General features: G+C 54.3%; 1 protein-coding gene across 1 annotated transcript in view; it reads right to left on the bottom strand.

The window, feature by feature from the left end:
* Positions 1-24825, bottom strand: part of Runx3 (RUNX family transcription factor 3) — a 56307-nt gene extending 31482 nt beyond the window's left edge. The window contains exon 1 of the mRNA XM_004850604.3: positions 24647-24825. Within this exon, the coding sequence (XP_004850661.2) occupies positions 24647-24704 (58 nt within the window). The 5' untranslated portion in view covers positions 24705-24825. The remainder of the gene's footprint in view (positions 1-24646) is intronic.
* Positions 24826-25967: the final 1142 nt, after the last annotated feature.

Here is a 25967-nt window from a genome sequence, read left to right as displayed (position 1 = left end):
ATTCCATTTGACCCAACTATACCTCTTCTTGGTATCTTCCCCAAAGAATCAAAAGCATCATACTAAAGCAATATATGCACACCCATGTTTGTAGCAGCACAGTTTGTAGTAACTAAATCTTGGAAACAGCCCAAATGCCCATCAAATGACAAGTAGATAAAGAAGATGTATTTTTTTATACAATGGAGTACTGCTCTGCCATAAAGAAGGAGGAGCTTCAGACATTTATAGCTAAAGGGATGCACCTTGAGACCACACTTAAGCGAAATAAATTGGACACGCATGTTTACATACTGCAGTTTCTCTGGTGTGAGAAACTGAATGTGGAAATAAGGACTGAGATGTATAATGGATGTTGGGAAATGGGAAGAAAGTGTTCAAATGGAAAGGGAGGAAGGAGGGAGAAAGGAAGAAAGGGGCATGAAAAAAGTAAAAATAAAAGGAAAAAATGGAAACTAAGCTTTTGTACATAGGAAGGGGAAGGGGCTTACAGGGGGGGAAAATGGGATAAAATAAAATTTATTTTAAAAAACTGGAGCTCCTAGAAGGAAACCACTCACTCAAAAATACAGAGAAAAAAAAAGGGAATTGAGCAAACTCTTGAAACCCAGGTGGAAGTCAGAAAGGGCTTGCCACAGTCAGTCAGAAAGGTCCGTGCTGAGGTCCACCCCTGCCACACTCTCCTGCCTCAGAACTGCCCTGGTAAGAAAGCAGGATCTAAGGAACACTGAGTCCAAACCTCTGCCCTGGTGGAGCCTCAGCTGGGGCTGCTACGGATCTGCAGTTCTGAGGTGTGGTGCCACCTCCCTGTTGGATTTGACCTCAGTGCCCTGTGCCACAAGGGAAGCACCGGAGCCCTCAGTGCTTCCCTGTGGGCCTCAAAGTTCCCACCCTGTCTCCCAGTAACTCTCAGTGCCCCTGGCGGTTCCAGGCCCTTTCCTGTGACCTCAGGTGGGAAGCCAAGGGCCTCTCCAGCCCACTCAGAGCCTTGCCCTGACTGGGGCACTTGCAGTGCCCCCCCCATGACAAGCCAGTCCACAGCAGGAGGTCAGTCCTGAGACTTGGCTAAGGGGATAGGAGAGGGAGGGAGGAAAGAGGAGAGGGAGAAAGGGGAGAGGAGAGAGAGGGAGGGAAGAAAGGAGGGAAAGAGGGAGGGAGGAGAGAGAGAGAGAGAGAGGGCACATGCTCAGTGGCATCTTTGTAGTGCCCTCCCTGCCCCTCATTTTTTTCGTCTATAAATCGAGGAAATCTCTTTAGTGGGGAATGATTTGGTCTATGACTTTGAGTGCCCTAATTTTTTGATGCCTACTGTGTTCCTGGAGTGCCCCCACCAACCATAGTTCAGCCTCCTGGTGCTCTGCAGGGCGGAGATTGTACCCTCTCCATTTGGGGGTGGGGTGAGACCCAGGCTCTGAGGGAAAAGAGCTTCTTTCCTCTGGCCCCCAGAACCTGAATGTTTGACAGAACTCTGGACCTGTGCCTGTCTCTCCTGGCTGCTCACAGAGCCTGACTCCATCATCATCAGCAGAGGTAGGCACTCCACTCCCTCAGGCAGCACCACAGAATCGGAATCAGAGTCTGAGGACTCATCCCCTGGGAGATAATGAGAGCAACTTGGGTACCTTTGAGTCCAAGGGGGCTCCTGGCAAAGATGGGGCCTTAGTTCTGGCAGGCAGGGAGAAAAAGGGCTCTTTTTGAAGGAGTGGCTGTCACCTCTCCTGGGTCCCATGCTGTCTACTCATTTGTGCCTCATGGTGTTCTTACGGGTTTGGTATAGTCGTCACCCTCATTTTACAAGTGAGAAAGCAGAAGCATGGAGAGGTTAAGTAACTTTCCCAAGGTCACGCAGCTGGGAAACCAAACAGCTGGAATTTTAACCAGGCAGCCTGGCCCCAAAGCCCACGTTCCTGGGCACTCTGCTCTTTTCTCATGGACCAGAGTCAGATGCTTGAAGTTACCGTCATGGAACAGAATTGGAATCTTGGCACAAGAATCATGGGCAGGATTCAGAATTTTACAATGTCAATCAACAGGGCCCTGAGTTATCAAGTCCAAATCTCCATTTGTCAATGGCAGAACCAAGGCCTAGGGTGGGAAAGGAGCTCACTCAGGGTCATCGCCTAGGCCAGGGACAGGGTCTAGACCACCCCTCTTCCAGCCAGCTCGAATCGACTGCTCCTGGGTGCCTTCCTGTCCTCTCCTCTCCTGGGTAGGCCCTCCTCTGCTCGCCACCCACCCAGCAGCTCCTGGACCCTGCCAGTCCCATTAGAGATTTTCCACCTCCCCAGAAAGGTCCTAATGACTGTCAGTCCTTGTGAAGCCTTAATGAATCTCAGAGGCCTATGGTGTGGAGGGGAGCAGGCCTTGGCCTTATGCAGAGGAAGATTACGGCTGTGTTTCATGTGGTGGCGGAGGACTGCCTCACACATTCCTGCCAGCAATAAAAGCCACATGGCTTTCCAGCATCGCCCTTGGAAAAGAAAAAAGTGCAACCCTTTGCGGAAAGAAATCAACTATGTACTGTATGCATGGCATGAGATAAAAACGGAGCAGAACGAGGTGGAGAACAGTCGGTCTTTCATGCCGCCTCAACAGCCACCAAGAGTGGCAGGAGCCCGAGGTCATGATCCCAGCTGCAGTCCTGGCCTCAGCCTCCTACCTGAATGGATTTGAGCTGCCCCGGCCATCACTGAGGCAGGGCCAGCTTCCCGGGCATGGGACCCTTGCTGCCACACAGGCCTGACCCTGTTGAGGGTCCCAAAATTGGTCTAACACTCTGCCATTGCTGCCTTGAAATTCTCGGTACTTGTGGGCAAAGGGTCCGCATTTTCATTTAGTGAGCACCCCACCCTCCATTGCCCGGTTACCATGCCTGTCTGGGTGCCTTCCACATGCCCAGGCCTGGGAGCAGTGTTTCCTGAGCACATGGTATCCGCTTTGCTGAGAGGAACTTCAAAGCAACCTTGTGAACTGGGCAGAGGAAGAAACTGAGGTGCAGAAAGATGTCCATGTGCTAAGAGAAAGCCTAGATTTTAACTCAAGTAACCTGGACTCCAAAGTGAGTATTCTTAACCGCTCTGCACTCTGCAGTGTTTTGTCTTCACCATGCCACCCACGCCCCAGGGGTGGCAACACAAGGTCGGGAGCTTCTGTTTCCAAATAGCAGAAGGCATGACTGAGGCCAGAGATGTAAAGGTGCTCAGGGTCACATGCAGTCAATGGCAAACAGAGAGGGGCCTGGGCAACGGAGACCTGGGACTGTGTCCCTAGGGCTGGGGGTGTGACTGAGCTTTATAATTGTTTGTGTCACTCATAAATTTGTTAGCACTCTATGTGTGTCACTGTCCTGAGTCTGGCCTGGGAAGTAGCTGGAGGCCCACCCCCCATCCCCTACTCTTCATTCTAAATCTCTGGAAGTCCTTTCTTGTGTCTCTTCCACGCTTTCACACCCCACTTTCTTCCTGCCATCCTTGTCAGCTGTGAAGCAGTAGCACTTTGCACTTTGATGAACTTCAAAGGAGTCCAGGTCCCCAGTGAATGTAGAAAATAGGGCCTGAACAGACCCTAGGACTAACCTGTCCTGTAACCAGGCTGGGACTGAGGCTCATGGGCCTGGCCATGTCTCCAAGGGCCATTCCCCTGGGCCTTGCTGGGTGAGTCTGGGCAGTCCCTTCCCTCTCTGGGCCTCAGACCCCTTTCTGGGAGGAAGTAAGCACTCTAGGAGTCCTGTCTTCCACATTCTAGAACTCTGTTAATCTACAACAGATCTGGTCATATTCCCATCCCATGGCTGGGGAAACTGAGGTCCAGGAGGGATCAGGGACTTGCCCCAGGTCTCACAGGTGCTTATTGGCACTGGACCCGACTCCAGGTCACCAAGCCCACCCCTGACTTACTGGGGTTCAAGGAGGGGGCTCCTTTCCCACTGGGAGTGTGAGGACATTCAACAGCCCTCTGGAAGCCCACTCGGGGCAGCCAGAGCACAGGGACGAACGTCACAGTCCTGCTAGTGAGAAACTCATACCAACAGCAAATGACAAAGAGTGCCCAGTGACTCACCCTAAGGCTCCTGTCCACTGGTCCAGCTTGCCTTTGTCCTGCTGCCCACCAGCTTACTGTGGCCCAAGGTGCCATAAGTTCTCAGGCTTAGAAGTCACCACAAAGGGTCCTGGGTAAGAAAGTAAGAACCTCTGCTAGGGTGTGAACATGCCCTGCATTTATTTTCTGAGACCTGATGTTCACTGTGGTGAGGTGGAAGCCAGGACAAGACAGCCCTCACTGTCTGCACACACACAAGTGCACACGCACCCTCCACAGGCACGCTCACTCAGCATACATGCTCTCGGGCACACTCACACTCACTGGCAGTGTGTGCACATGTAGGGCGATAAGCCCTCTCAGGGGCCCCAGGTATGGGAGCCCCGTGTATGAGCAGTTCACAGGAACACGTGTGCAAAGAGCATTTGCTGGAGGCCTGCAGTCGGGTTTCAGCTGAGACTGGAGGCCCTGGGCATTGGACAGGCCCCTCTTTGTCCCCCACCTGTAAAATGGGGAAAACACTTGCTGCTCAAAGTGGGCGAGGGGCTCCCACATGCAGGGGGAGCTCAGGAATAGGAGTTGCCAGAGCCAGACTCTGTCCTGGAGGCGGAGTCAGCCCGGGCACCCTCTGTTAAGGCCCATGTGACACCCGGAGGGACCTCAGCAAGGGAAGAATATTGAAACTGTCACATGATGAGCTATTAAGGCAACTGGGAACTTTGTGTTGGAAAAGAGCAGGCCTGGGGGTAAGAGCTTCACTTGCAGATGTGTGAGGAACTCCTTGGTGGCAGGGACCCCACGGCGCTAAGGATGGAGCCTGGGCCAGTGGGTGTTGGGCTCTGTACAAGAAAGAGAACCATTGAGAACCAGCCAGAAATAGAATGTGACCTTGCCTGGAGGTAGAGAGCTCCCCATCATGGGAAGTATTCAAGTAGAGACCAGGATATTATATTAGGAGCTCAAGTGTCAGATAGGGCAGGAGGCTGGACTAGATATGAACGTCCATTTCAGGGTCAGCTCATGGTAAGCATTGCTTGAATGAATGAGAGAGTAACCCCAAAGCTCCTCTGCGCCCCAGCTTTCTGTGATTGAGGGTGAACTAGCTCTGCGTTCCAATCTGTCATTGTGTGATCCGGGGCCTCCTCAAGCCTCAGTTTCCTTATCTGTAAACTGGGACAAACAGATCCACTCTCCTGTCTGGATTTATACTCCTTCAACAGCTTGGAGAGCTCATGTCCCCCAGCGCTGGCTTTTCAGCCATCTCCTCCCTTTCTGCTCTCACAAGTAGCAAATGACAGCAAGAGGCACATAGCCAAGTAAAAGCACAGTTCATACAAAATCCAGAAGCGTCCCCCACACCGTGGCAGGGGATGTGGCTGGGGAGGGAATCCTGGGGGGAACCCCAAGGTCCCAGGAGGGCTTTATTTTTCTAAGTTAGGTGGTGCGTATGTGGGTGTCTACTTTTTGTTGTTGCTGTTGTTGTTTTTCACTATTCTTTAAACAATACTCGTATTTTGTACTCTTTTCCCGTACTTACATTTGCAATGAAATCTTTTAAAGGAAAATAAAAGATGAGAAATAGAAAAAGCCTCCCTGCCTCAAAAGCTCTGAAAACAATTAGACAAAAATGCTTAAATTTGTTTAGAGCCGCACAAATTGTGCACGAGGCACCTAAGTTAGACTGTGTTAATTTTTGGCCAAATCAGTTTCTCTTGAACTGTCCTATCTACCAGCTCTTGCTCAGCCCAATCACCTAATGGCCCCGGCAGGGTCCTCGTCAGCCACGAGCAAGGCTTGGTCCCCAGCCCTGCAGAGCACAGTCCCTCCCCTGCCCCCCCCCACCTCGGGGTGCCCGTCACCAGCTGCACAGGCGAGGAACCGAGGCTCACTGGGTCTCTGCAGCCCAGCTGGGAAGGGCAGAGCTGGTGTGTGAACCAAGCTCCACTGATATTGAAATTGTGTCCTGCTGCATGTGGCAGCCGCACCCATATTGTCACATATTATTTCATTTAATCTGCACAACTGCCTCCCTGTGTATTGGGTACTATCATCATCACCCCTGTTATGCAGGAGGAAAACTGAGGTGGAAGAAGGTCAGTAACTTGTTTAAGTTCACACCTGGCACAACTCCAGGGAGCAGGATGGGGCTGTGGCCCTGGAGTCCATATCGGGCCCAGCAGGGGTGGATGGCTGGGGCTGGGGTTGCTGCCAGGGAGGTCTGCTCCCAGAGTACCGTGCTTCATGTGATGTGCTGTGTCCCCTTCTTACCAGGTCTGTGGCCCTTGGAGAAGCAGGTGCCAAGGGTGTGGGCAGAGCAGAACCAAGGGTGGAGCATGACAGTAAACTTCTGCCTGGCAATCCAGGCCCCAGGCTCAGACATAGGTGCTCTTTGTCATTTGCTGTTGGCATGAGTTTCTCACTAGCAGGACTGTGATGTTCGTCCCTGTGCTCTGGCTGCCCCGAGTGGGGCAGCCAGAGCACAGGGAAAGGAGCCCCCTTCTCAAGCCCTAGGCAGTCAAGGGTGGGCTTGGTGACCCAGAGGATCCTGTAGCTCCCAGAGGCCCAGGCCGCCCCACCATCCCCACCTCTGTCTTAGGGAGCTCTGTGCTTAGGTGGTAGAAGGATGCACTGGAAAGGAAAAGGAGAACCAAGAAACAGATAAGAGGAGTCAGCACATTGGATTTACAGCATCAGCAAATTTACTGAGCTCCTGCTATGTGCCAGGGGTTGTTTTGGGAGCTGGGGATCTAGCAAGGGGCAAGATGGCCATGGAACTTCATGGCACTTTGATTGCTGCAGGGAGGACAGAAGACAAACAAGGAAAGTCATAAATGTTTGGTATGTGGTAGTGTCTTGGGACAGTGCTTTGCAAACAGATGGTGGTAAAGAGATGGAACGGGACTGGGCCAGGTGGAGGGAGCCATCGCTAATGCTCTAGACAGGGCAGACAGGGAAGGCCTCCGGGAGGAGGTGACACAGACCTGAGCCTCTAACCCAGCCAGGGAAGGGAAAAGGAGCTGGTAGAAGAGCCCCGCTCCCCGAATTGCTTTTCTTCCCCCTCCTCTGCAGTGCCAGTGTGTCCCGTTTCTTCTCTACTTTTTAATGCCTTGTGCTTCTTCTCCACATCATCTCTGAGAGCCAGGGGGAGCTTACACAGCCTCTTTTGTCTATGGGGAAACTTCGAACCTTGCTTGGTTCTCCTGCCGGCCATCGTGGGTCATTAGCTCAGCCTCCCTAGCCCTACACACGCGGCTACAGCCACTGTGAGTCAGGCCATGGGCACTGCTCCGGAGAGGTCACAGGGCTGGACACGTGGGCAGCTGGGCAGGGGCTGGGCGGGGGTCCTGAGTGAGCGGAAGGCGCCCAGGCCTGATTGGAACAAGGTGGCGGCTCTGGGAGCCCAGCCGGGCAGCATTGATCTTGCCCGGTGTTCCAGCCATGGGGCGGGGCCAGCGCTGGGCAGACTGCCGGTTTTCCCAGGTGTGGGGACACCCCCGGGGGAATGGCTTTTCATGTGGTTGTGGGGCAGGCATGCCACCCAGCACGTGGGGGAGGCCAGGGCATCGGGGGCACGGTGGTGGCGGTGGGGCCTGGAAACTCGGAATCCCACAGCCAGCAAATGTCAGGCTCCTGGAGACAGGGTCAGCAAGGGAGGCTCCGGGACTCCTAGGCCCTTAGATCCTGTCATCACCATAGCGCCAAAGCACTTCCTACATGGTTACTCCTTTCATCCTTGGCCTGCCCCTGGGCTGGTTCTAGGATCATCCCCACTTATGCTGGGAAAACTGAGGCTCAGCACTCAAGCAATCAGCCTGAGTCACACAACTGTGAGGTCTCTGACCTAGAACAGAAGGTCCCTAGAATCAGAGCCTTAGCTCTGAGAATCATGGCTGGTCACTGCGGGAGGTCCCTGGAAGACGGGGAGTACAGTGCCCTCCTGAGGGAGCACAAGTCTGCAGCAGGGTGGGCCTTGCAGAGGTCGCTGGGTGGCCAGTGGTCAAAGGGAATCCAAGGCCAGGACATGTGAGGCCCCCTGACTCTCAGTCAGGACTCGGACCCTGAGATGTCAGCAACCTTAACTGACAGTTTCTGCCTGCACAAGGAAGTTCGTTCAAACATCTAACCTGAATCCTTCAGGCTGCAGGGAAACCTTTCTTCTCACCTGGAGGTACTTCTAAGAAGAGTCTGGACTTCGGTGTTGGTGAAGACTGGGGCTGTGGGAGGGGACAGTGTGCCCCTCCCTACTCTGAAATATCTTCCTCCCTGTCTGGCCCTGTGCCTGGGACATCAGGGCACACAGAGTTTTCTGTTAACCTGTGAGGTGAGTACCCTCGGGCTGAGGATCAGCTGAGCAGAGCAGGGTGGCACTGGGAGCAGAGTTGGGGACAGCTGAAGGCTAGGAGGGCCATTGCTGATTGTCCCTTTCCGATTAGCCTCGATCGGGGGAGGTCTACATGAGCTGCCTCCTTCTTATCTCTGTCCTCCTCTCCTCCTATTTTCCCTTCCCTCACCTCACTCCAACCACACAGGCCTCCAACAGCCCAATCACCCGCAACTGCAGGGCCTTTGCATGTGCCATTCTCTTGGCCTGGAAGGTCCTTCTCCTTCTCTCTGCATGGCTAAGTCCCTACCTATTCAGGTCCCTGCTGCCTTCTCAAAGAGGCCTCCTCTGAGTCCCTGTAGTAGGCAGAATAAGGCCTCCAATGATGTTCACACCCCAAGCTCCATCACCATATATGGCAGAGGAGACTTTGCAGATATGAGGAAGGTTAAGGATTTGGGGATGGGGCCTGAGGCCCTTCCAAGTGGCAGGGGGAGGTAGGTGGAAACGGCCAGATGGTGGGACGTGGACAGCTGAGTAGAAGGTCAGGGAGGGCAGCAAGGGGCAGGCTTGGCCTGATGGCACTGGAGGGCAGGGAGCTGAGGAGGCCAGGCAGCCTTCAGAGGCGGGGCAAGGCCAGGGGACAGGCGCCCGGAGCCTCCGGAGAGAAGGCAGCTCTGCCGACACCAGGTCCTGGTCTCACATAGGCTCTCTGGTCCCCAGATCTGTGAGATAACAGATGTGTGCTGCTGGGGCGGCTAAGCCGGAGGTCTCAATGACGCAGCAGTCAGGACCTGCTAGGCCTCTCTTCCCTGCCTTCCCACTCTCTGCACTTTGTCACTTGAGAGAGCACACTTTCCTTAGAAGTTGTCTCTTCCCCCACAGAACGTCGGCTGCAGGAGGGCAGAGGGTTTTTGTTTGGTTGACATCACATTCCCAGACAGGGCCATCAGATTTAGCAAACAGAAGCACAGAGCACCCAGTGACACTGAGCTCCAGACAGCCCATGAACGCTTTTAGTGTAAAGTTGTCCCAAATATTGCAATCATTCATTGTTTATCTGAAATTCCAATAATTTAGCTGTTCTGTACTTTATCTGGCAGTGCCAACCCTAGCACCTAAAACAGTTCCCTGGTACATAGTAACTAGCATCACCATGAATGTCTGTCGCATGAGTAGAACAAAGAAATGAACGGACTCACATTGATTCTAGCTTGAAAGTCCTCACTGGCATAAAGTGTAAACAAAAGCACTTGACAAAAGCAAGCAGCGCCCCTTCCTATGTGCTGGGTGTGATCCTGAATGTTTTACAATGATCAACTGACTCAGTTCTTGTAGTATCTCAATGAGGTCATTAGCCCATTTTCCAGACAAGCAAACTGAGGCCCAGGAGGTTTAGTAACTTGCTCTGTCACAAAACCATAGAGAGGCAGAGCCAGGCAATCCCACGCCCTTGAAGAGCCAGACTCCAGAAGTTCCAGTTGTATCTCCCCATCCACTCGTCCCTCACACAGTAGATTCTCTATTAGCCCACAGTGTCTTCTCTGCCTCCTGAACTCCTGCTCATTTACCAAAGCCCTGTCCTACTTTTCCCTTTTTCTGAGACTGTCTCTGACACCCCCAGGAGGACATGGCCCCCTCTCTTCTCTCCTCCCACAGACCTTTGTCCAGATGAATTGTAGGACTTGCTGCTGGTCCTTTGTGCCCCGGATTGTGCTTCCTTGAGGGCATGGAACTCAGAACTGAGCTGGTTTGGTGGTGGTGGTCCAGAAGCATTTCAGAATGAATGAATGAATGAACAAATGAATGTCTGTCTCACTCTGGGACCAGGTTAGAGTCCAGAAGAGAAGGGGAAGAACTTACCCCATTCCCTCAGCTCTTAAAATGCACATTTTTCTGAGTAGGAAAATAATACACATTCATTAAAGAAAAATTGAAAATAATAAAATTATGAAGAAGAAAATTAAAACCACCCACAATCCTGCCACCCAGAACCATTGTCAGTGTTTCGGTTTCTAGCTTCTGGTATTCCTACTTGATGTATAGATCCCCTCCCTCCTTTCTTTTGTAACGTTGGGAGCATACACAGCACATGCAGTTCGAAACCTGCTTTGGAAAGTAACCCACATATTGTGTGTGCCCCCCGGGGTCACTCAGTCCCCTCCCTGGTGGCAGCGGATGTGAAGCTGCTGAGCGGGCATTGTGGGCAGGGTGCGGGGCCTCCCAGGCAGGACCACCTTGGTGCTCCCTCTGGTCAGCCACTCCACTGCTGAGGGTGTTGGTGGGTTTGTTGTTAGGAAGGCATTGCAGGGAACACCCTTGACTGGCGTCACCGCCATGTCCCTACTCGTCCTTTAGGGTGAATTCTGGGACCACCACTGGGAAGGCTGAGCCCAGTACGGAAGCTGTAAGGCCCCGAATGCCACCCTGGTCCACCCCCTCTCCAGTCCCACTCCCACCGGCAGCCTTGACGGCCCAGGTTGCCAGGCTCCATCCACACCCTGGTTCTGTCCATGGCGGAAAACACCCGTCATCTAGCCACGTGTCCATGTTAGTATGGTCTAAGGCTCCCTGTTTCCATCCCAGATGCTCAGTTCCCATGGAAACAACCATGGAGGTCACCACAGTTGGAAGCTGCGCATGATCCTAGGCCTGCTCAGACCTTGTACCTGTCAGTAATGCGTTGACAGATGCCCGACCCTGGCATGTGTGTATCGTCACAGTGACCCCTGGCAGTAGAGATGTCTGTCTTGCTACCCACGGATGACAGCACCGAGAAGCTGAAAGGCAAGGCCAAGGTCACAGAGGACTTCGGACCTCACCCCCCCCCAAGTCTGGCTCTCCTCCCATCTAGAGCCACACCTGCAGGTTGCCACGTGCTACCTGGGGAGCTGTGGGCCCTGGACTGTGCAGGCAGAGGGCAGAGATGCCACCTTACCACACCTGCTGCTTTCTGCCCACTGGGCCTGAGTCCCAGCCTCACCTGGAAGAAAGGGCAGGCTTGGCCTAAGGCTGGGCAGCCAGATCCTGCCTCCATTCTGCTCTATATATGCCCTAGAAGGGGGGTTAGAAGGTCACTGCACCCACCTCCTAACCCACCTTCGGCATGGGAGAGCAGGTAGTCAGATGCCAGCCTCCTGGGCTTACGGCAGCTCTGAGCACCATGCACCGTGGCACTCAGTGCTTAGTCAAAGGGAGAAGAACTCTGTCAGACGGCTGCTCACCGCAGGCAGACAGGCCTAGTCCTTAGGGGACGGAGTAGGCAGGTCTGGGCTCTGGGCTGGCCTGGGAGGGGCCTGCCCACCCCAGATGGAGGCCGGCTCACCAGGCCCTGGCAGATGACATGCTATTTTTTAACCAACCCCACAGGAAGAAGAGGCCAGAAATGAGTTCAGGGGGTTAACCCAGGCCTCTGGAGACCCTTCCTATTTGCATCCTCTTTCCCTTGCCACTCAGGGAGCCCAGTGGCCGTCTCCGGCACTCCCCAGAGCTTCTCAGCCCTCAGCAGCTCAGACTGCTGCAGTGGAAGGTGCTTGGGTGGCTTCCTGAGCAGGTGAGAACCTGAAGAAGCCCGGAGGTCTGGCATCCTCACTGTCTTCTCATTGCTTGTGCTGGAGCCTTGTGGCCCCACTGTCTCAGTGCCCTGGGGCCAGTGACAGGTGTCTGGGACCCCAGGAAGAGAAGGGATTTCCTTGCCAGGGAAATAGGACAGAGACCTGGGGCGGGGGAGCAAAGCAGCCTTGCCAAGACCACCCCTGCCGGTATCCCCAGCTGCCCAGGGCAGGGTCCTGCTGCAGAGCACACAGCCTCTGAGGTGCCTGTGTTTGGCTGTGTGTGCACTTGCACGTGGGGACCCACAGGCAGGGGGCCTAGGTGGGGTCAGGCTCTGGTAGTGGAGCTAGGGCAACTGGTGACAGAGCTGCTGGTCCCCCCGAAGCCCCCCAGGTGATGCAGGCCTGACCTGAAGAAGGGAGAGGGGTGCATGTGGGGGAGGGGGCAGGCCAGGAAGGGGCACATGTGAGGAGAGGATGCATAGTGGGGAGGGGGTGACACTGGGGCCAGGCAGGCACACACTGGGGCAGGCACACACTGGGGCAGGACGGCACCAGGCCCAAATGCTGTCAGGGCCTCCAGGAAGCTGGAAGCCAAGTGAGGGCTTGTGGGAAGCTGACTCTGGCTGGCCTCCTCTTATTTATTGTCTGTTTAAACAATAGTTTAATAAATAACCTTAATTGAATCCCCCTATCCCCCACCCTGCCTCCATGATACAAATAATATGAGCACAATGAAAAAGCTTGGAAAATACAGAAAAACACATACAAGATGGTACAGCCTGAAATGCTATCACCAGGGTGACTGGGGGAGCCTTGGTGGGGTGAGATATGGAGTCTGCTCCCCACACACTGGGCCCCCACGCACTGAGCACTCTGCAGGGCTGGGCGGAGCCGGGCTGTGGGTAAATGTGGTGCTTTCTGTGCTGGCCTGGTTAAATCTCTAGCAACCTGGGAGAAGGGCACTGGTTTCTCCAACTCCTATCCAGAGAAACTGAGCCACCCCTGGAAGTAGGTGGCAGAGCTAAGATCTGAATCAAGGGCTGGCTGACCTGCAAGTGCAAGTTGTCCCCAGCCTCCATCCCCAGGGATCTGCTCACTGACCCATTCCTCCTTGTTTAGGTGAACAAGATGGATAAGGCTCAGTTCATAGCTTGGTTCCTGGTCTGGGATTTCACTGGCCCCCAGCACGGCCACTGACTGAGCTACAGCCCCTCCGCCTTCACCCACTGAGGCCTCTAGCTTTCCATTTGTAGCCATGTGTCCACAGGCCCAGGCTCCACACAGACAGGGGCAGGAGCCTGCTGGCCAACCCAGCCTTGTTACTCTGGGCCGAGATCCCAGGGCCAGTGAGTGGCTTAGGCTTGGCCAGGCCAGGAAAACCTGTCCCTCCTGGAGGAGGGCTGGATGCCCAGCTGTCTTCTTGCCCACGGCAGAGGGCCAGGCCTCGCCACCTCAGGGCACGGGCCACCCCAGGGCCCAGCATGGCTGAGCTCCAAACAGCCAAGTCCTCACACCATTCTCTCCTCTTTCTGGCCAGGCCCTGGACCTCCAGGAAATCTGAGGAGCTGTTGCTCACTCCTTTCGCACTCAATTACACATTTCTTAATTTCAAGTATGTACTTTTCCCTTTTGTATTTAGGATCCAGCAAAATTTCCTCTTAAATCTCATACAATTTCCTGGGCCCTTGCAAAAATAATTCCCTGACCCCATACTGCCTGCAGCCTGAAGTAGATTCCATAGCAGCTTGAGCAGCTTATCCCAAAGTGGGCTAGAGTGGGGTGAAACCTTGCAGATGCCTGTGTTTATCCAAACACAAAGACTCGGAAAAGTCTGGCAGCAGACCCTGTGCAATGCTGCTTGAGACCAACATTCGCAACCTCATCTGGGCTCCAAGCCCCTTTATCTCTGCTCAAGGCTGAGCACACAGGGGAAGATGCCACCTGTTTCCTGGTTTCTAGGAATTGGGGGACTACGGCAAGCGCTACAAGTGACATGGTCCCCTGGATGCCCCTTCGTTGTCTGACTCAGTCCCCACAGCAGTCTGGAGGTCAGGAGCATCAATAGCCCCAGCACACAGATGAGGAAATTGAGGTTCACAGGGGTTACGTGGCCACACAGCCAGTCAGGGGCAGATCCGGTAGACAAACCAACAGCTTCTGATTCTAAACCCATTTTTTTTCTCCTGTACATTGATAAGAAAAATAAAAATAGATCCCATCCTATCAGGATCAATTTTGGCCTGAGACATGCTTTTAAAATATTAAAAGGTTGTGTGTGTGTTTACTGTAGTGTCCAATATGTTAAAAACTTGAAATCTTCAGCAGCTGTCTTCTGACTACAAAAGCAACATGGGACTATTAGATATAAAAGTTTCAAATATTTTGATTTAGAAAATGAAAAATTCACGATCTTACCCCAGGAGAGAACTCAGTCAACAGTTGGCACATGCTCTTTTAGGTCCGCATGGTCCAACACAGTAGCCACTGCCACATGTAGCTATTTAAATGAAAACAATTAAAATGAAGGAAGATTAAAAATTTAGTTCCTCCATCACACTTAGCCACTTTTTATTTTCAGTGCTGGGGATTTAACCCAGGGCCTTTGCACTAAGCTGCATCCTTAGCCCTTTTTTATTTTTTATTTTGAGATAGGGTCTCACTAAATTGCTCAGGCGGAGCTTGAACTTGTGATCCTCCTGTCTCAGCCTCCCCACACCACCCCCACAGAGTTCTGGGATTAAAGCCCTGTGCCATCACGCCTGTCCTATGCCACATGTGAAGTGTTTGATATTCACAGCAGCTGGTGGGCACACTCTGGGGTGGCAGAGACACACAGCATTCCTACCATCACAGAAAATCCAGTTGGAGTGTGCTGTTCTAGATCCTTCCCAGACATATCTCAACATGTGTGTGTAATGCTATGAATATTCTGGGGTGTGTGTGTGCGTGCGAGCACTGGGGATGGAACCCAGAGCCTCGAGCTTGCTAGGCAAGTGCTCCACCACTGAGCTGCACCCCCAAGCCCTTTTGATACTCTTAAAAATGCTCTCAGATGCGTCTTTGTACAACCTCACATGCAGAGGGAAGCAGCACAGAGGCAAAAACAAGACACAGGAGAAAAACAGACGGGAAGGAAATACACCGAGTGAGGGCGGTTTTCTCTGGGTGTTGAGATCACTGCGCTTATTTTTAAATTTCCTAGATCCCTCAGGCGTCCGACCCTATACATTGCCCAAGGGATGGGGGTGTTGGCCGGCTTCATATTTTCCCTAATGTTCTTACTGGCTCTGAAATCTTCAGGGTATGATCTCACCCAAGGTTTTTTTTGTTATTATTATTTTTAATTGTGGACTCATGAAGATAGGAAGCCTGCAGAGACCAAAGGAAGGCAGCAAAATATGGGAGACGCAGGTTCGTTTGTTATTTCCAGGCGGAGCACCCGAGCCCAGCCCAGTGCTCTCACAGGCAGAGCTGGCTTCGTGGGTGTCACCAGTCCCACAGGGTCCCTTTCCTGGAAGGACCCCTGGTGAGGTTTAATGTTCTGCAGATGCCACCCTCAAATTCTTAATGATTTTGACCACAGGGTCGTCCGCATTCGTTTGCACTGTGCCTGGGGAAGCTGCTCAGTCTGCACTGGTCCTGGGGTCCCCAGCCTGGATCTCATTTTGGCTGCTCTGAATCTCCACCCCTGTCCTCCTCAGACCACAGACTTGGCCACGTACAAGCACTTGACGCACCTGAGAACAAGCGCGCCTGGCTACCCAGGTGGGTGACTAGAAGGAGATAAAAATAGGGCTGGGAGCAGGCGCGGAGGCCCCGTGGTCTCCACTCATACTCCTACGTGTGTGCCAGCTGTGCCTCTTCTCAGGGCTGTTGCAGCGAGCCGCCTGGGCATCAGGGGATGCTTGGCCTCCATCACTGCCACCTCCGATCCACCCTGGACCCCTCCTGCCTAGAAGCCATGTCCAACCCTGGGCCTGGCCACCTTCCTCCAGCCTCCGTTCCCTCACCCCCTCCACAGGTGGCACAAGCCTCCATCTCTCTGAAACCCTCTCCACGTGGTCCCTTCCTGTGCCCTTCACTCTGTCGGCATCAACACCACTCCCCTCCAGATATGCCCATTCCAGACCTGCCCCTTTCTAGGAGGCCTCTGAAAGCACTTGAGCAGGGCCTGGAGATGCAGAGATGGATATAAATCACCTCGCCTGGAGGAATCAAGGAGGGCTTCATGGAGGCAGTGTATCTGGGCTATAGGAAGAGGAAACATTTTCCAAGTAGGAAGGATTTGATGGCTGAAAGAAGACCCTGGTATGAGTCTGGGCCTAGCCAGTTGCTTGCCACAAGACCTTGGGTGAAAGTCACTTTCCTTTGGTGAGCCTCAGTTTCCTCATCTGTAAAATGGGGTGGTAATTATGACAACACATAGTACATGGATTATTGTAGAGACAAAGTAAGAGGAGCTATGCTCGCAAAGGACCCACACAGAGCCTGGTGCTTGGGGAGCCAACAGCAGCCCAGTTCCTGTCCCTCTCCCTCCCTCATTTCCTTTCTCTTCTTGAGCTTTCCTTGCAGCAGTCACACCAGCTCCCTGAGGCTGCAGGCTTTTCATCTTCACAGTGGAGGTGGTGATGCCACATTAAGCTGTGACGAGGATTTCGTGGGGTAATGGGAGCATTTAGAGAAGTCTCAGCAGGTTCTGTACAGGCGAGAGGACACAGGCCAGGGCTGGGGGCTAACCTCTGGGCTGGCTCTCAGGGGCCCTGGTGCTTTGAGCAGATTCCCTGATCGGGGGATTGGGCAAGGACTGTCTCCTCTCTGGGCCTCAGTTTCCCCATGTGTAGACTGAAAGTTGTGATGCCAACAAATGGCAGATGGTTGTCTATTGAGTTCACACCTGCAGGCCCAGTGCCAGAACAGTGCTTGCATATAGTAGGCGCTCAATAAATGTTTGTGGAACGAGCCGGCAGCACCAGTGTGTCCACACCCCGTGGAAGTCCATCCCAAGTACGAGAGTCTGAGGAAGCCAGGCCTACCTCTCCAGGGACACTGTCTCCAGATTGGGGCCACACCTCAGGCCATAGCATTTCTTGAGCACCTGCTGTATGCAGGGCTCCGAAGCCAGAGGAAGCAGGGGCAGAAGTGCAGGGAGAAGCACAGAGGGATAGGGTGCTCGGGGCGGGGGGGGGGTGCTGCCAAGGACCTTGGCAAGCTGGATGGGGACTCTGCTGGAGCCCAGCTGGCTCCTGGGAAGGCGGGGCTGCCTCTTCCTCTTTCTTACTTTGAAACAACAACAAAAAAGCTTTTTCCTCCTAAATCTATAAATAATCCACATTTGGTTTTAAGAGCATAGAAAACACAGTCACTGGGAGAGTTCCAAGCACAGCTTCCCTGCACAGTGGCACTGTTCGTGGGGCCGAGATCGACTGGCACTTCAGTTTCCTTCCCTCTAAAGGGGCCTTGTTTGCAGAGTGGCTTCCCTCCCCCGGGGGAGGGACACCTATGGTGGGGGTGCAGAGAGCAAGCCCAGTCTCCCAGGGGAACCTGCAGGGAAGTATGGGGGAACCTCTGGGGCTGGGGCTGGTCCTCAGACAGTGACAGTCAGGTGAGTTGGGCTTGGGAACAGGGGAGTGATCAAATGGGCCTTTCCTCTCCTCCCACCCACTTTCCCTTTGAGCACCCCTCTGTGAACACCTGCTGCCTCCCTGGCCCTCTCCTCTCTGCAAAGGTGAGCAGACAGGGCGCATACAGAGTGAGTGACATGAAGGGACCCACACTGATGGAAGCCCAGTGAGCTGTGCTTCACCCCACAAGGGCCAAGTACTCGCAGTGGAAGCTCAGTCCTCAAGTCACACAAGGAAGGGCATTTTTTGCTTTGCTTTTTATTTTGAGACTCATTATGTACCTCAGTGTGATGTCATACCTAAGATCCTCCTGCCTCAGCCTCCTGACTGCTGGTATTACAGGCATTTACCACCATACCAGGCTATGAAGAATGTTTTGAGGGGAGCTGGCCACCCTGCAAATCATAAGTTACATGCGTCTGCCCTTTCCGCCCACTCGTAAGTCTGACCCTTTTGCCAAAAACACTTTTCCCAGACTTGAAAGAAAACCCCAAAGAGGAACCTGAACCTTCAAGCTGCCTGCTCCGATTGGCTGGGAGCGCTCAGGCTCATCCTGCTGAGCGTTTCAAAGAAAAACCAGACAGCAAAGGGGGAAGTGAGGGGAGAGGCTGGGAACCTCTTGGGCAGTACATCCATCCATCCATCCATCCATCCATCCCCCTTTTATTCATAATTCCCTCTGTCCAGGTAGCAAGAAACACTGAGCATCAGTGCAAACTTGTCGCTGCTCCCAGGAGCACCTCTTGGACACTCGAGGGGCGAGGGGTGACAGGAGGTGCTGGGGCCAGGCAGCCCAAAGGCCAGGGAAAAGGGATGGGGCTCCCCAGAGGAGCAGCCAGGAAGCTGGACCTTTGGAGGAGAGGCAGAGCTTCCCACCTTCCCATCCAGCTCAGACAGAGAGGAGGGAGAATACTGAGTGGTGATTGTTTCTGGCATTTATGGAGGCTTCCTCTCTGTCAGGCTCTGTATTAAGCATATAATACCCACCATCTCATTAAACCCCTCCAACAAGCCTCCAGGTGGGTAGTGTCAGTTCTCCCCATTTTGCAGATGAGGACAGAGGGCACAGAGAGGGAGGCACATCTCCCAAGTTCACACAGAAAGAGAGCAACAGGGCCTGGCTGCATTTTCACTTGCCTTCTCACCAAAGAGCCTCTTCTCCACCTTCATCCCTGGGAGCCACTGGCAAAGGGCCTGACAGTCCTTCAAGTGCCCTGCTCAGCTCTCTCCAGCTGAGAAAATCAGGGACTGACACTGAGAAAGGTGAATGGACTGGTGCTGGCCATGGGGCCTGGCAGAATAGGAGCTCTTGTGGGCTCCAGGTGCCATGTGCAGGGTGGGGCAGAGGCACATTTGCTCCTCGAAGCCTCCCTTTGAGGTCAGCATGACTGGCCCCACTCAGAGGAGGAAACTGATTTGAAGGGGCTCATTAGCATGGCAGCTGCTAAGCAGCTTCCGCCAGGTCTCTCTGACCCCTAAGCTATGAGCCAGGTGCATGCTAGGTCCCTGGGTGGTGAAAAGTCAGTTTTCCTGGGGCTGAATTTGACCTTTCGGAAGACCACACCCCTTTGGACCTCAGTTTCCCCATCAATGACACAAGAGGGGACCCTCTGTCTCCCAGCCCCAACACTGCCCTGGATTGGCTCACTGTTCTTGTTCCTGTGACTTCTCAAGGCCAGACCAGTCTCCTAGCCTGCCCCACCAGTCCACCTCCATCCTTTGCTGTACCAGGGGCTTCCTCCAGGAGGCGCTGTTCCTAGGCCTGTGCCAAGGCCCAGGCTCCAAATCCACAGAGGCCTAAAGCCTGCCCTGCTTCCCTCCTTTTTTCTTCCTTCTCTCCTGAGGTGGGAATGACATTCTGAGTCTTGGGTCTGGGAGCTCAGAGGACAAAGCTGGTGGGGGCTGCAGTGGTCTCAGGGAAGACTCCTGGAGGGGGTTATTGGAGCTCACATTGTGGTGAGACTCCCCAGTGGGCCCCTGGGGTGGCAGACTTGAGGAAGGGCCTGCAGATGAAGTATCCTTGGAGACTGGAGGAAGAGGTGGTGTTTCTGCTGCCCTATAGAACCCCAAGTCTCCCCACCTCTCAGGAGCCTGGGCTCTCAGAGGCCAGTTTCCTCCCGCAGCCTCTGCTCTCTTCCTGCCTCTCAGAGCCTTCTGGAAGATCAGGATCTCAGGCCCTGCTGCTCAGGGGCATCCGTCTCCAGCCCTCTCCCCCTCAGGTAACCTAGCAGGCCTCAGCTTTGATGCGGCCACCTCAAAACCGAGGTGTCAATGGGCCCTCTATATGACCAGCAGGGCGGCTGGGGGCTGCCGGTTGCTGTAGTGGGTGCGGCGAGGCCCAGACACACAGTCCCACTGTGTGGGGCTGGCTCATGCCCGCCCAGACCCTGCGGGCCATGGGGGGCTCCCAGGATTGCCCTTCCAGGCACTTTGGACAGGCAGGGTGGTCTGGGGAGACGGGTGTGTGCAGGGCGGCCTCAGAAGCCGCCATCAAAGAAGCCTGGCCGACGTGGCGCCAGGCAAGCGCCATGGTGGGCACAGAATGGCTGGCGGTCAGTCCACTCGTCCAGGGCCACTGAGGGAGGAGGGACTCTGAGGGCACACACACACAGGGCGACTGGCCATCTCCGTGGCTTGGGATCAAGGGGCTTCCTGAGACTCAGGACTAAAGTCCAGTAAGTCTCCTGTTGTAGGCCACAGGCTGGACACTGTGGCTGACCTCTCTGACCTGGGCAGCTTCCTCCCTGTCCACCCAGTGACCTCTAAGTCAGACCATGCTGGCTAGGCCTGCCTAGGCCCACTGGGCCCACCCTCTGCTTCCATGTGGCCTGCTGCACGCCCAAGCATCCATTTTCCATTTCTCGGTAGTGTTTTGGGGGCAGAGCTGCTGTCCAACCCAACCTCTGCCCACCCCCAAGCTCCTATGCTCCCACCTGCAAATACCCACCAGCCTTCTGGGGAAGGGGCAGAGCCATCCGAATCCTGGCCCAGGCTACTCTTCCTGGCAGGGATGTCCTTCTCCTTCTTTGTCACCTCCTTATCCTTTAAGACTCAGCTCGAATGTCACAACCCCAGCTCTCATGTCTTCTTTCCCCTCTAGAGACATCACCCCCTCCTTACTCTGTGGGGACCCTGAAGTAGCAGAAGTTCAGTGACAGTGCTGGGGGCCACCCTGGAGGTTTGTATGTAGGAGACAGGGAAGCCCACGCGGGGCCTGGGCCAGCGCCTCTCCTGACCCATTCATAACGAGTCTCCCACCCATCTCCTGCCTGCCCAGACCGCATGCTCCAGATCAGAGATCCTGATTCGTCTCCCTGACCTGCCCTCCAGCCCAAGGCAGGGCCCCTGGGAATGAACAGGAGGAAAGCATTTGTTGGCAGTTGCTCTCTGCCAGGCACCCTGCTCACAGAGTTTCTCAGTAATACCATATGGTTGATGTAACCACTGACCCTTACAGATGAGTAAACTGAGGCACAGAGCCGTGAAGTGATCTGCCTCAGGTAAGGTTGGGAGGGGAGAGCTGGGACTTGAACTGAGAATATCCGCCTCCAGGGCAGTATGTGGAAAGAAAACTTTGCCTACCCAGGGTTCCCCTAAATTATGTATGGGGCAGTAGTTTAGGCCCATTTCCTTCAATTCCCTCCCTAGAGGGGCTCCTCCTCTCAGGGTCCCCGGAAGAGAGCTTTTTTGCCTGTGAGGGTGCAGTTTGCGGGTGCTGCAAAACAGACCTGCCTTGAGAGGGTCACCCGTGGGGAGACAGAGGAGGCAGCATGGGGTAGACTCAAGACAAAAGTGCTGGGCCCTGATGGAGCTGTGGATGCCCTTGGGGATCCTCAAGGCCATTGCCCACGATTGTCAAATGGGGAAACCGAGGCCCAGAAAGAGGAAGGGACACGCCCCCATCTGACTCACAGCCACTGGATCTTGGCTTCTCCGTTTGTCAAACAGGAAGACTGAATACACTTGTTCTCCCTGGGAGGCAGGGAAGCCCCTTGTCCTCTCCTTCCACCCTGTTGCTATTCTGTGTGGCTCAGGGTCAAGCTTTACCATCTCCTGTCTCTGCCTTCTCCCTCTGCTGCAGAGTGGGAAGAAAATGAACATTCTGCAAGCTCTTCCCAAGCCTCTGTCCTCCACAGTGAACCTGGGAGTCCTGGTCCAGTGAGGACCGGCTCGGGAGAGGCAGAAAGGGTGGGAAGGCTTTGCCCACACCCTGACCTCCCTCCAGCCGGCCCTGGACATGTAGGGTTGGACCATCCCCAGGAACATTGAATCCCTTTCACATCGAGGCCTGTTTCCCTGCAAGTGTTGATCCTGACACGTCAGGTGACTTGAATGGAGTCACACAGAACGTGGGCAGCATAGCCAGGTGCCCAGACCTAAACCAAAGGGAATCCACAGCCCGAGGTGGGCATCGGGAATGCAGGGTTTAAGAGCTCTCTAGGGATGGTGTTGTTGGGTCTGGCTGTCTTGTCATACCTTGCCCAGGGCCTGGGGTGGAGCAGTTTTTAGAGGAGGCAGGAGGGAGGAAGAGGTGGCTATGGGGGACACAGAGGGCCTCCCCTTTTCCGTTAAAAGCCAACGGACACTAGAGCCCCTGAGTAAGAGCGTGAGAGCACAGTAGACGTGGAACTCTTGACCTGCCAAGGATTTAGGGGGTCCGTGAACTTGGGCTGGAAATAATGACGCTTTTCCTCTTGCCAACCTTTAACCGAAACGTAGCCCCTTTTCCACCATGACTGCATCACCAGTGGAAATCGTTAAGTATTTCTCGGTCTCAGTTAGGGCGTCGCAGATCACCCTGAGATATCCTTTCCCTCGTCACTGCTGCGTCTTGGTAGTTGCCAGACCTTCCCGATGTCTCACTGCTCAATAATGGTCACCGCCCCACAAACTTGCCTTTTTAGCTGGATAAGCGTGTTGCTATAGATTTGGTTTCCTTCATAATCTTTTGGATTTTGTTTGATGCATTTAAAAATGGATCTGAGGTCCAGGGATTTAGCTCAGTGGTTCTGCCGCCTGCCTCGCAAGCGAAAATTCCTGAGTTTGATGCCTGGTACCAAAAAAAAAAAAAAAAAAGTGGATCTGAGAAGGCACCTATTAAGCCTCCTGAGACTCTAGAAGGCTGATGGCTTTAAGCAGGTCTGTGGCCCTGCGTGGGCAGGGTGGAGTCAGAGCCCTGAGCAGGGACTCTGAGGCTGGGGCTCTTTGGGGACAGCACTGGCAGCTGCAGACTCTGGGGACAGGATTTGGGAGACAGAGCCCCCTTTCCCAGCCTGTCATAAGCAGGCAGAGCTTCGCCACCAAATCACAGGTAGCTATGGACACCCCTGTGGCCGAGGGATCGGCCTACTCTGCCCAGCAGCCTCCTCTGCCTGGGCACATACAGGGCAAGAGCTGCCCAAGTCCTCTCCAGCTCCCTTCATGCCGCCAGCTGCCACCTCCCGGGCTCTGTGAAAAGAACCCATCCTGGCCAGGCTGGTACTTTAGCCCTGTCTCCCAAGGTTCCTTTGTTATAAAACCTACATTTCTCCATCTTGCTTATAGAGGAAGAAATACAGATTACAAAGGCTCAGCAAATGGTTTTTATAAACTCTTATTTTCTTGCCACAAAACTGCCTTTAATTAGCTCCAAGGACTACAAAGGGCACACGTTATAATAGCAGCCGCTTGGAGGAAGGAGCCCCCGGCGCAGTGCTTGGCAACCGACCTGGGGCTGCTGATTGTCACCAGCCGCAGCAGGTTTGGTGGGAGTGTTCTGCCATGGGGGACACAGGCCCTTTTCCCCAGCCTACCCCGGTCTGAGCACACAGCCTGCTTTGGCCTCCCCAGGGAGGAGGATGGCCCTGCTCCCAGACAAGCCTCTGCTCCCAAGCACCCAAAATGTGCCCGGGGCACCCCTAGCCAGCCACCCAGGGACTGAGTCACTGCTAGCCAGCAAGCCTGGCAGACCGAAGAAGGACAGATGGACAGTCAGACTGATTTCTACATCTCAGATGACCATCTTGGCTCAGAAAAGGCAGGACCACCGCCAAGCCCTGGAGTTCTAGGTCCCACTCAGCCTCCCAGTTCTAGAGAACTGGTCCCTTGAACATGCCAGAGGCACTGTCCCCTTGCACAGCCCACCCAGGCCTCAGACAATAAATGCCACCGCCAGAGGGGACTCTGATGGGGGCACAGAGAGATTAAATAACTTGCATTAAGTCACTGTGGGACTCAGGCTCAGGGACCTAGACCCCAAGTCTCAGGTGCCACTGTCCCATCTGGGCTTTTGCTGGGGAGGAGGAAGGCAGCAAGGAGAGGGTGTCTGAAGCTGGGGCAAATCCTAAGGGCCACGCGGAGACCAGAACACTCAATCAGAGGTTCCAAGAGGGTGCCTCGGACCTGAATCCTTGCTGAGGGACACAACCCAGAACTCTGGGTTTCTCCAGGATACCAAGAGAGGCAAAAGATGTCCAGAAATGCTTTCTTTTCCCCGTGAGCAGTCCACACATCTTCCGGAGCCTGCTCCCCATGAGAACTCAGCCTTAGAGCCGCCCCAGCTCTCCCCAAAGCCTGTGGCCCCTCCACCTCTCTCTGCTTCTTTTTTTCCCCAGAGATTACATGGAAACCATGGGGCATGGCGCTCACAGGGATCTGCAGATCCTAAGGCATCCCCGGGGCCCCTCCTGTCTCCTATGGCTTTCCAGAAGCTGGCCAGCCCGTGTTGGCCCAAGCCCGGGCCGTGGGTCCAAGTTCTGGCTGATGACGGGCTGGGGCTGTAGGGCACAGGAGGGAGCCCTGCTCGTGACGCAGGAAGTCATGTCTCCCCTTCTCCTTTCCATCCCAAGACCCTCCGAGGTCTGGCCTTTGAGGTCTTGTGGTATCTATTGCCCCGGCCACACACTGTTCCCACCAGCTGAGGATAAAGTCCCACAGCGGTGTTCCACACCAGGAGACCACGGAGGCCACCAACCTGTCTTCCCCCCTCAGGCTGTCGGAGGCCGGTGGATTTAGGTAGCCAGACTGAGTGCTTGAGGCTAGTCAGGGTGAGCGGTGGAGCGACGTGGTTGGGGCCTGGCCACAGCTCCCCACCCGAAAAGGCCGGCCCAGGGCCCTGAGCAATCGTAACTCACCACGGATGAAGGTCGGCGAGTAGGTCGGGAAGGAATCGAAGATGCTGTTCGATGCCATGGCCTGTGCTGAGGAAGGCGAGAATTCAGCCCTTCGGCAGGGTTGGGTTGGGGTTGACTTGGTTGGCTGTTGTTGTTTTTTTTTCTAGCTACTTTTGAAAATAGAAGTGGGGGGGGGTGTTGGTTTTTGTTTTTGTTTTTTCGGTTTTGTCTCCTTTTTCCCCCCTGCTGCTACAAAAAAGAAAATAGGAAAGAACGCGAGAGTGTGTGTGAGTGAGAGAGTAAAAAAATCCCCAAGGAAAGTAAGTTTCTGTTTGTACCCAAGAATTTGGATTCCCGGTCCCACAGGAATGTCTAGCCACAAATTTTCAACAGCAGCATATGCAGAGTGTATCATTAGATGGCAGAAGGGCTCTCGGCAGCCAGGGTGGAGGAGCTGGCGGCCAGGGGAGCGCAGGGAGGCCCGCACCCGCGTCGCGGGAATGAATGAATGAGACTCACCCTCAACCGACTGAGCCCAGCCTGCAGTGGGTGCGAGGGCGGCCGGGGGTGGGGACCAGCAGGAGCCAACCAGCTCCTGAGCAGGGCCCTGGAGGCGGCTGAGGGCCTGGCCTTGTGGTTCTGTGGTTGAGGGACCAGGCCTTCCCAGTGTCAACCCAACCTCAGCTCACAGGATGCAAGAAGCCAGCTTGTGGCCTGGACCCATTGGCTGGGCTGTGGTCACCTGGGCTGTGATCTCACAGCCTCTTAGAAGGTCTTATGGCTGCCTCTCTCTTTTGGAAAAGAAAAAAAGAAGATAATGAAGAAGGAAAGAAAGAAAGAAAGAAAGAAAGAAAGAAAGAAAGAAAGAAAGAAAGAAAGAAAGAAAGAGAAGAAGAAGATGATGGCTTTTCTTTGTGGGCCAGCCTCCACACATGGCCCAAGAAACAGAACCAAAAGCAGTTGGAACGCACGGCCAGGTGGTGTCTTGGATGCTGTGGGGTACACCCCTTGGTAATTAAGGGCAACATTGGCCAGGGTGGGCTGGGAGCCCTGCAGGCTCCTCACCAGGCGCCAGGATCCTCAGTCTGACACCAGGGTTACCCTGGGTCACGTTCACACCCTGCCATCAGCCCCCAGCACTGCTATAGGGACAGGCGTCCTCATGTGTGGCTGGGTGGCACTTCAGGAGATTTTATGGGAGTTCGGATTATGTGCAAATGGAAAACACATGAAGCAGCCATGGTCTTCCCACCAAGGAAAAAGGCCTTCCTCAGGAAGGCTGGGGCATGGTCGTGCCAAGAGGTCCCCACAGAGCCTGGGTTCTGAGCCCCGAGCTCATCAC

This window comes from Heterocephalus glaber, unplaced genomic scaffold (genome assembly GCF_053883595.1).
Source record: "Heterocephalus glaber isolate CG9 unplaced genomic scaffold, H.glaber_assembly_v1.0 deba00001452, whole genome shotgun sequence".
Classification (NCBI taxonomy): domain Eukaryota; kingdom Metazoa; phylum Chordata; class Mammalia; order Rodentia; family Bathyergidae; genus Heterocephalus; species Heterocephalus glaber.
This window is presented reverse-complemented; position numbering and strand designations above follow the sequence as displayed.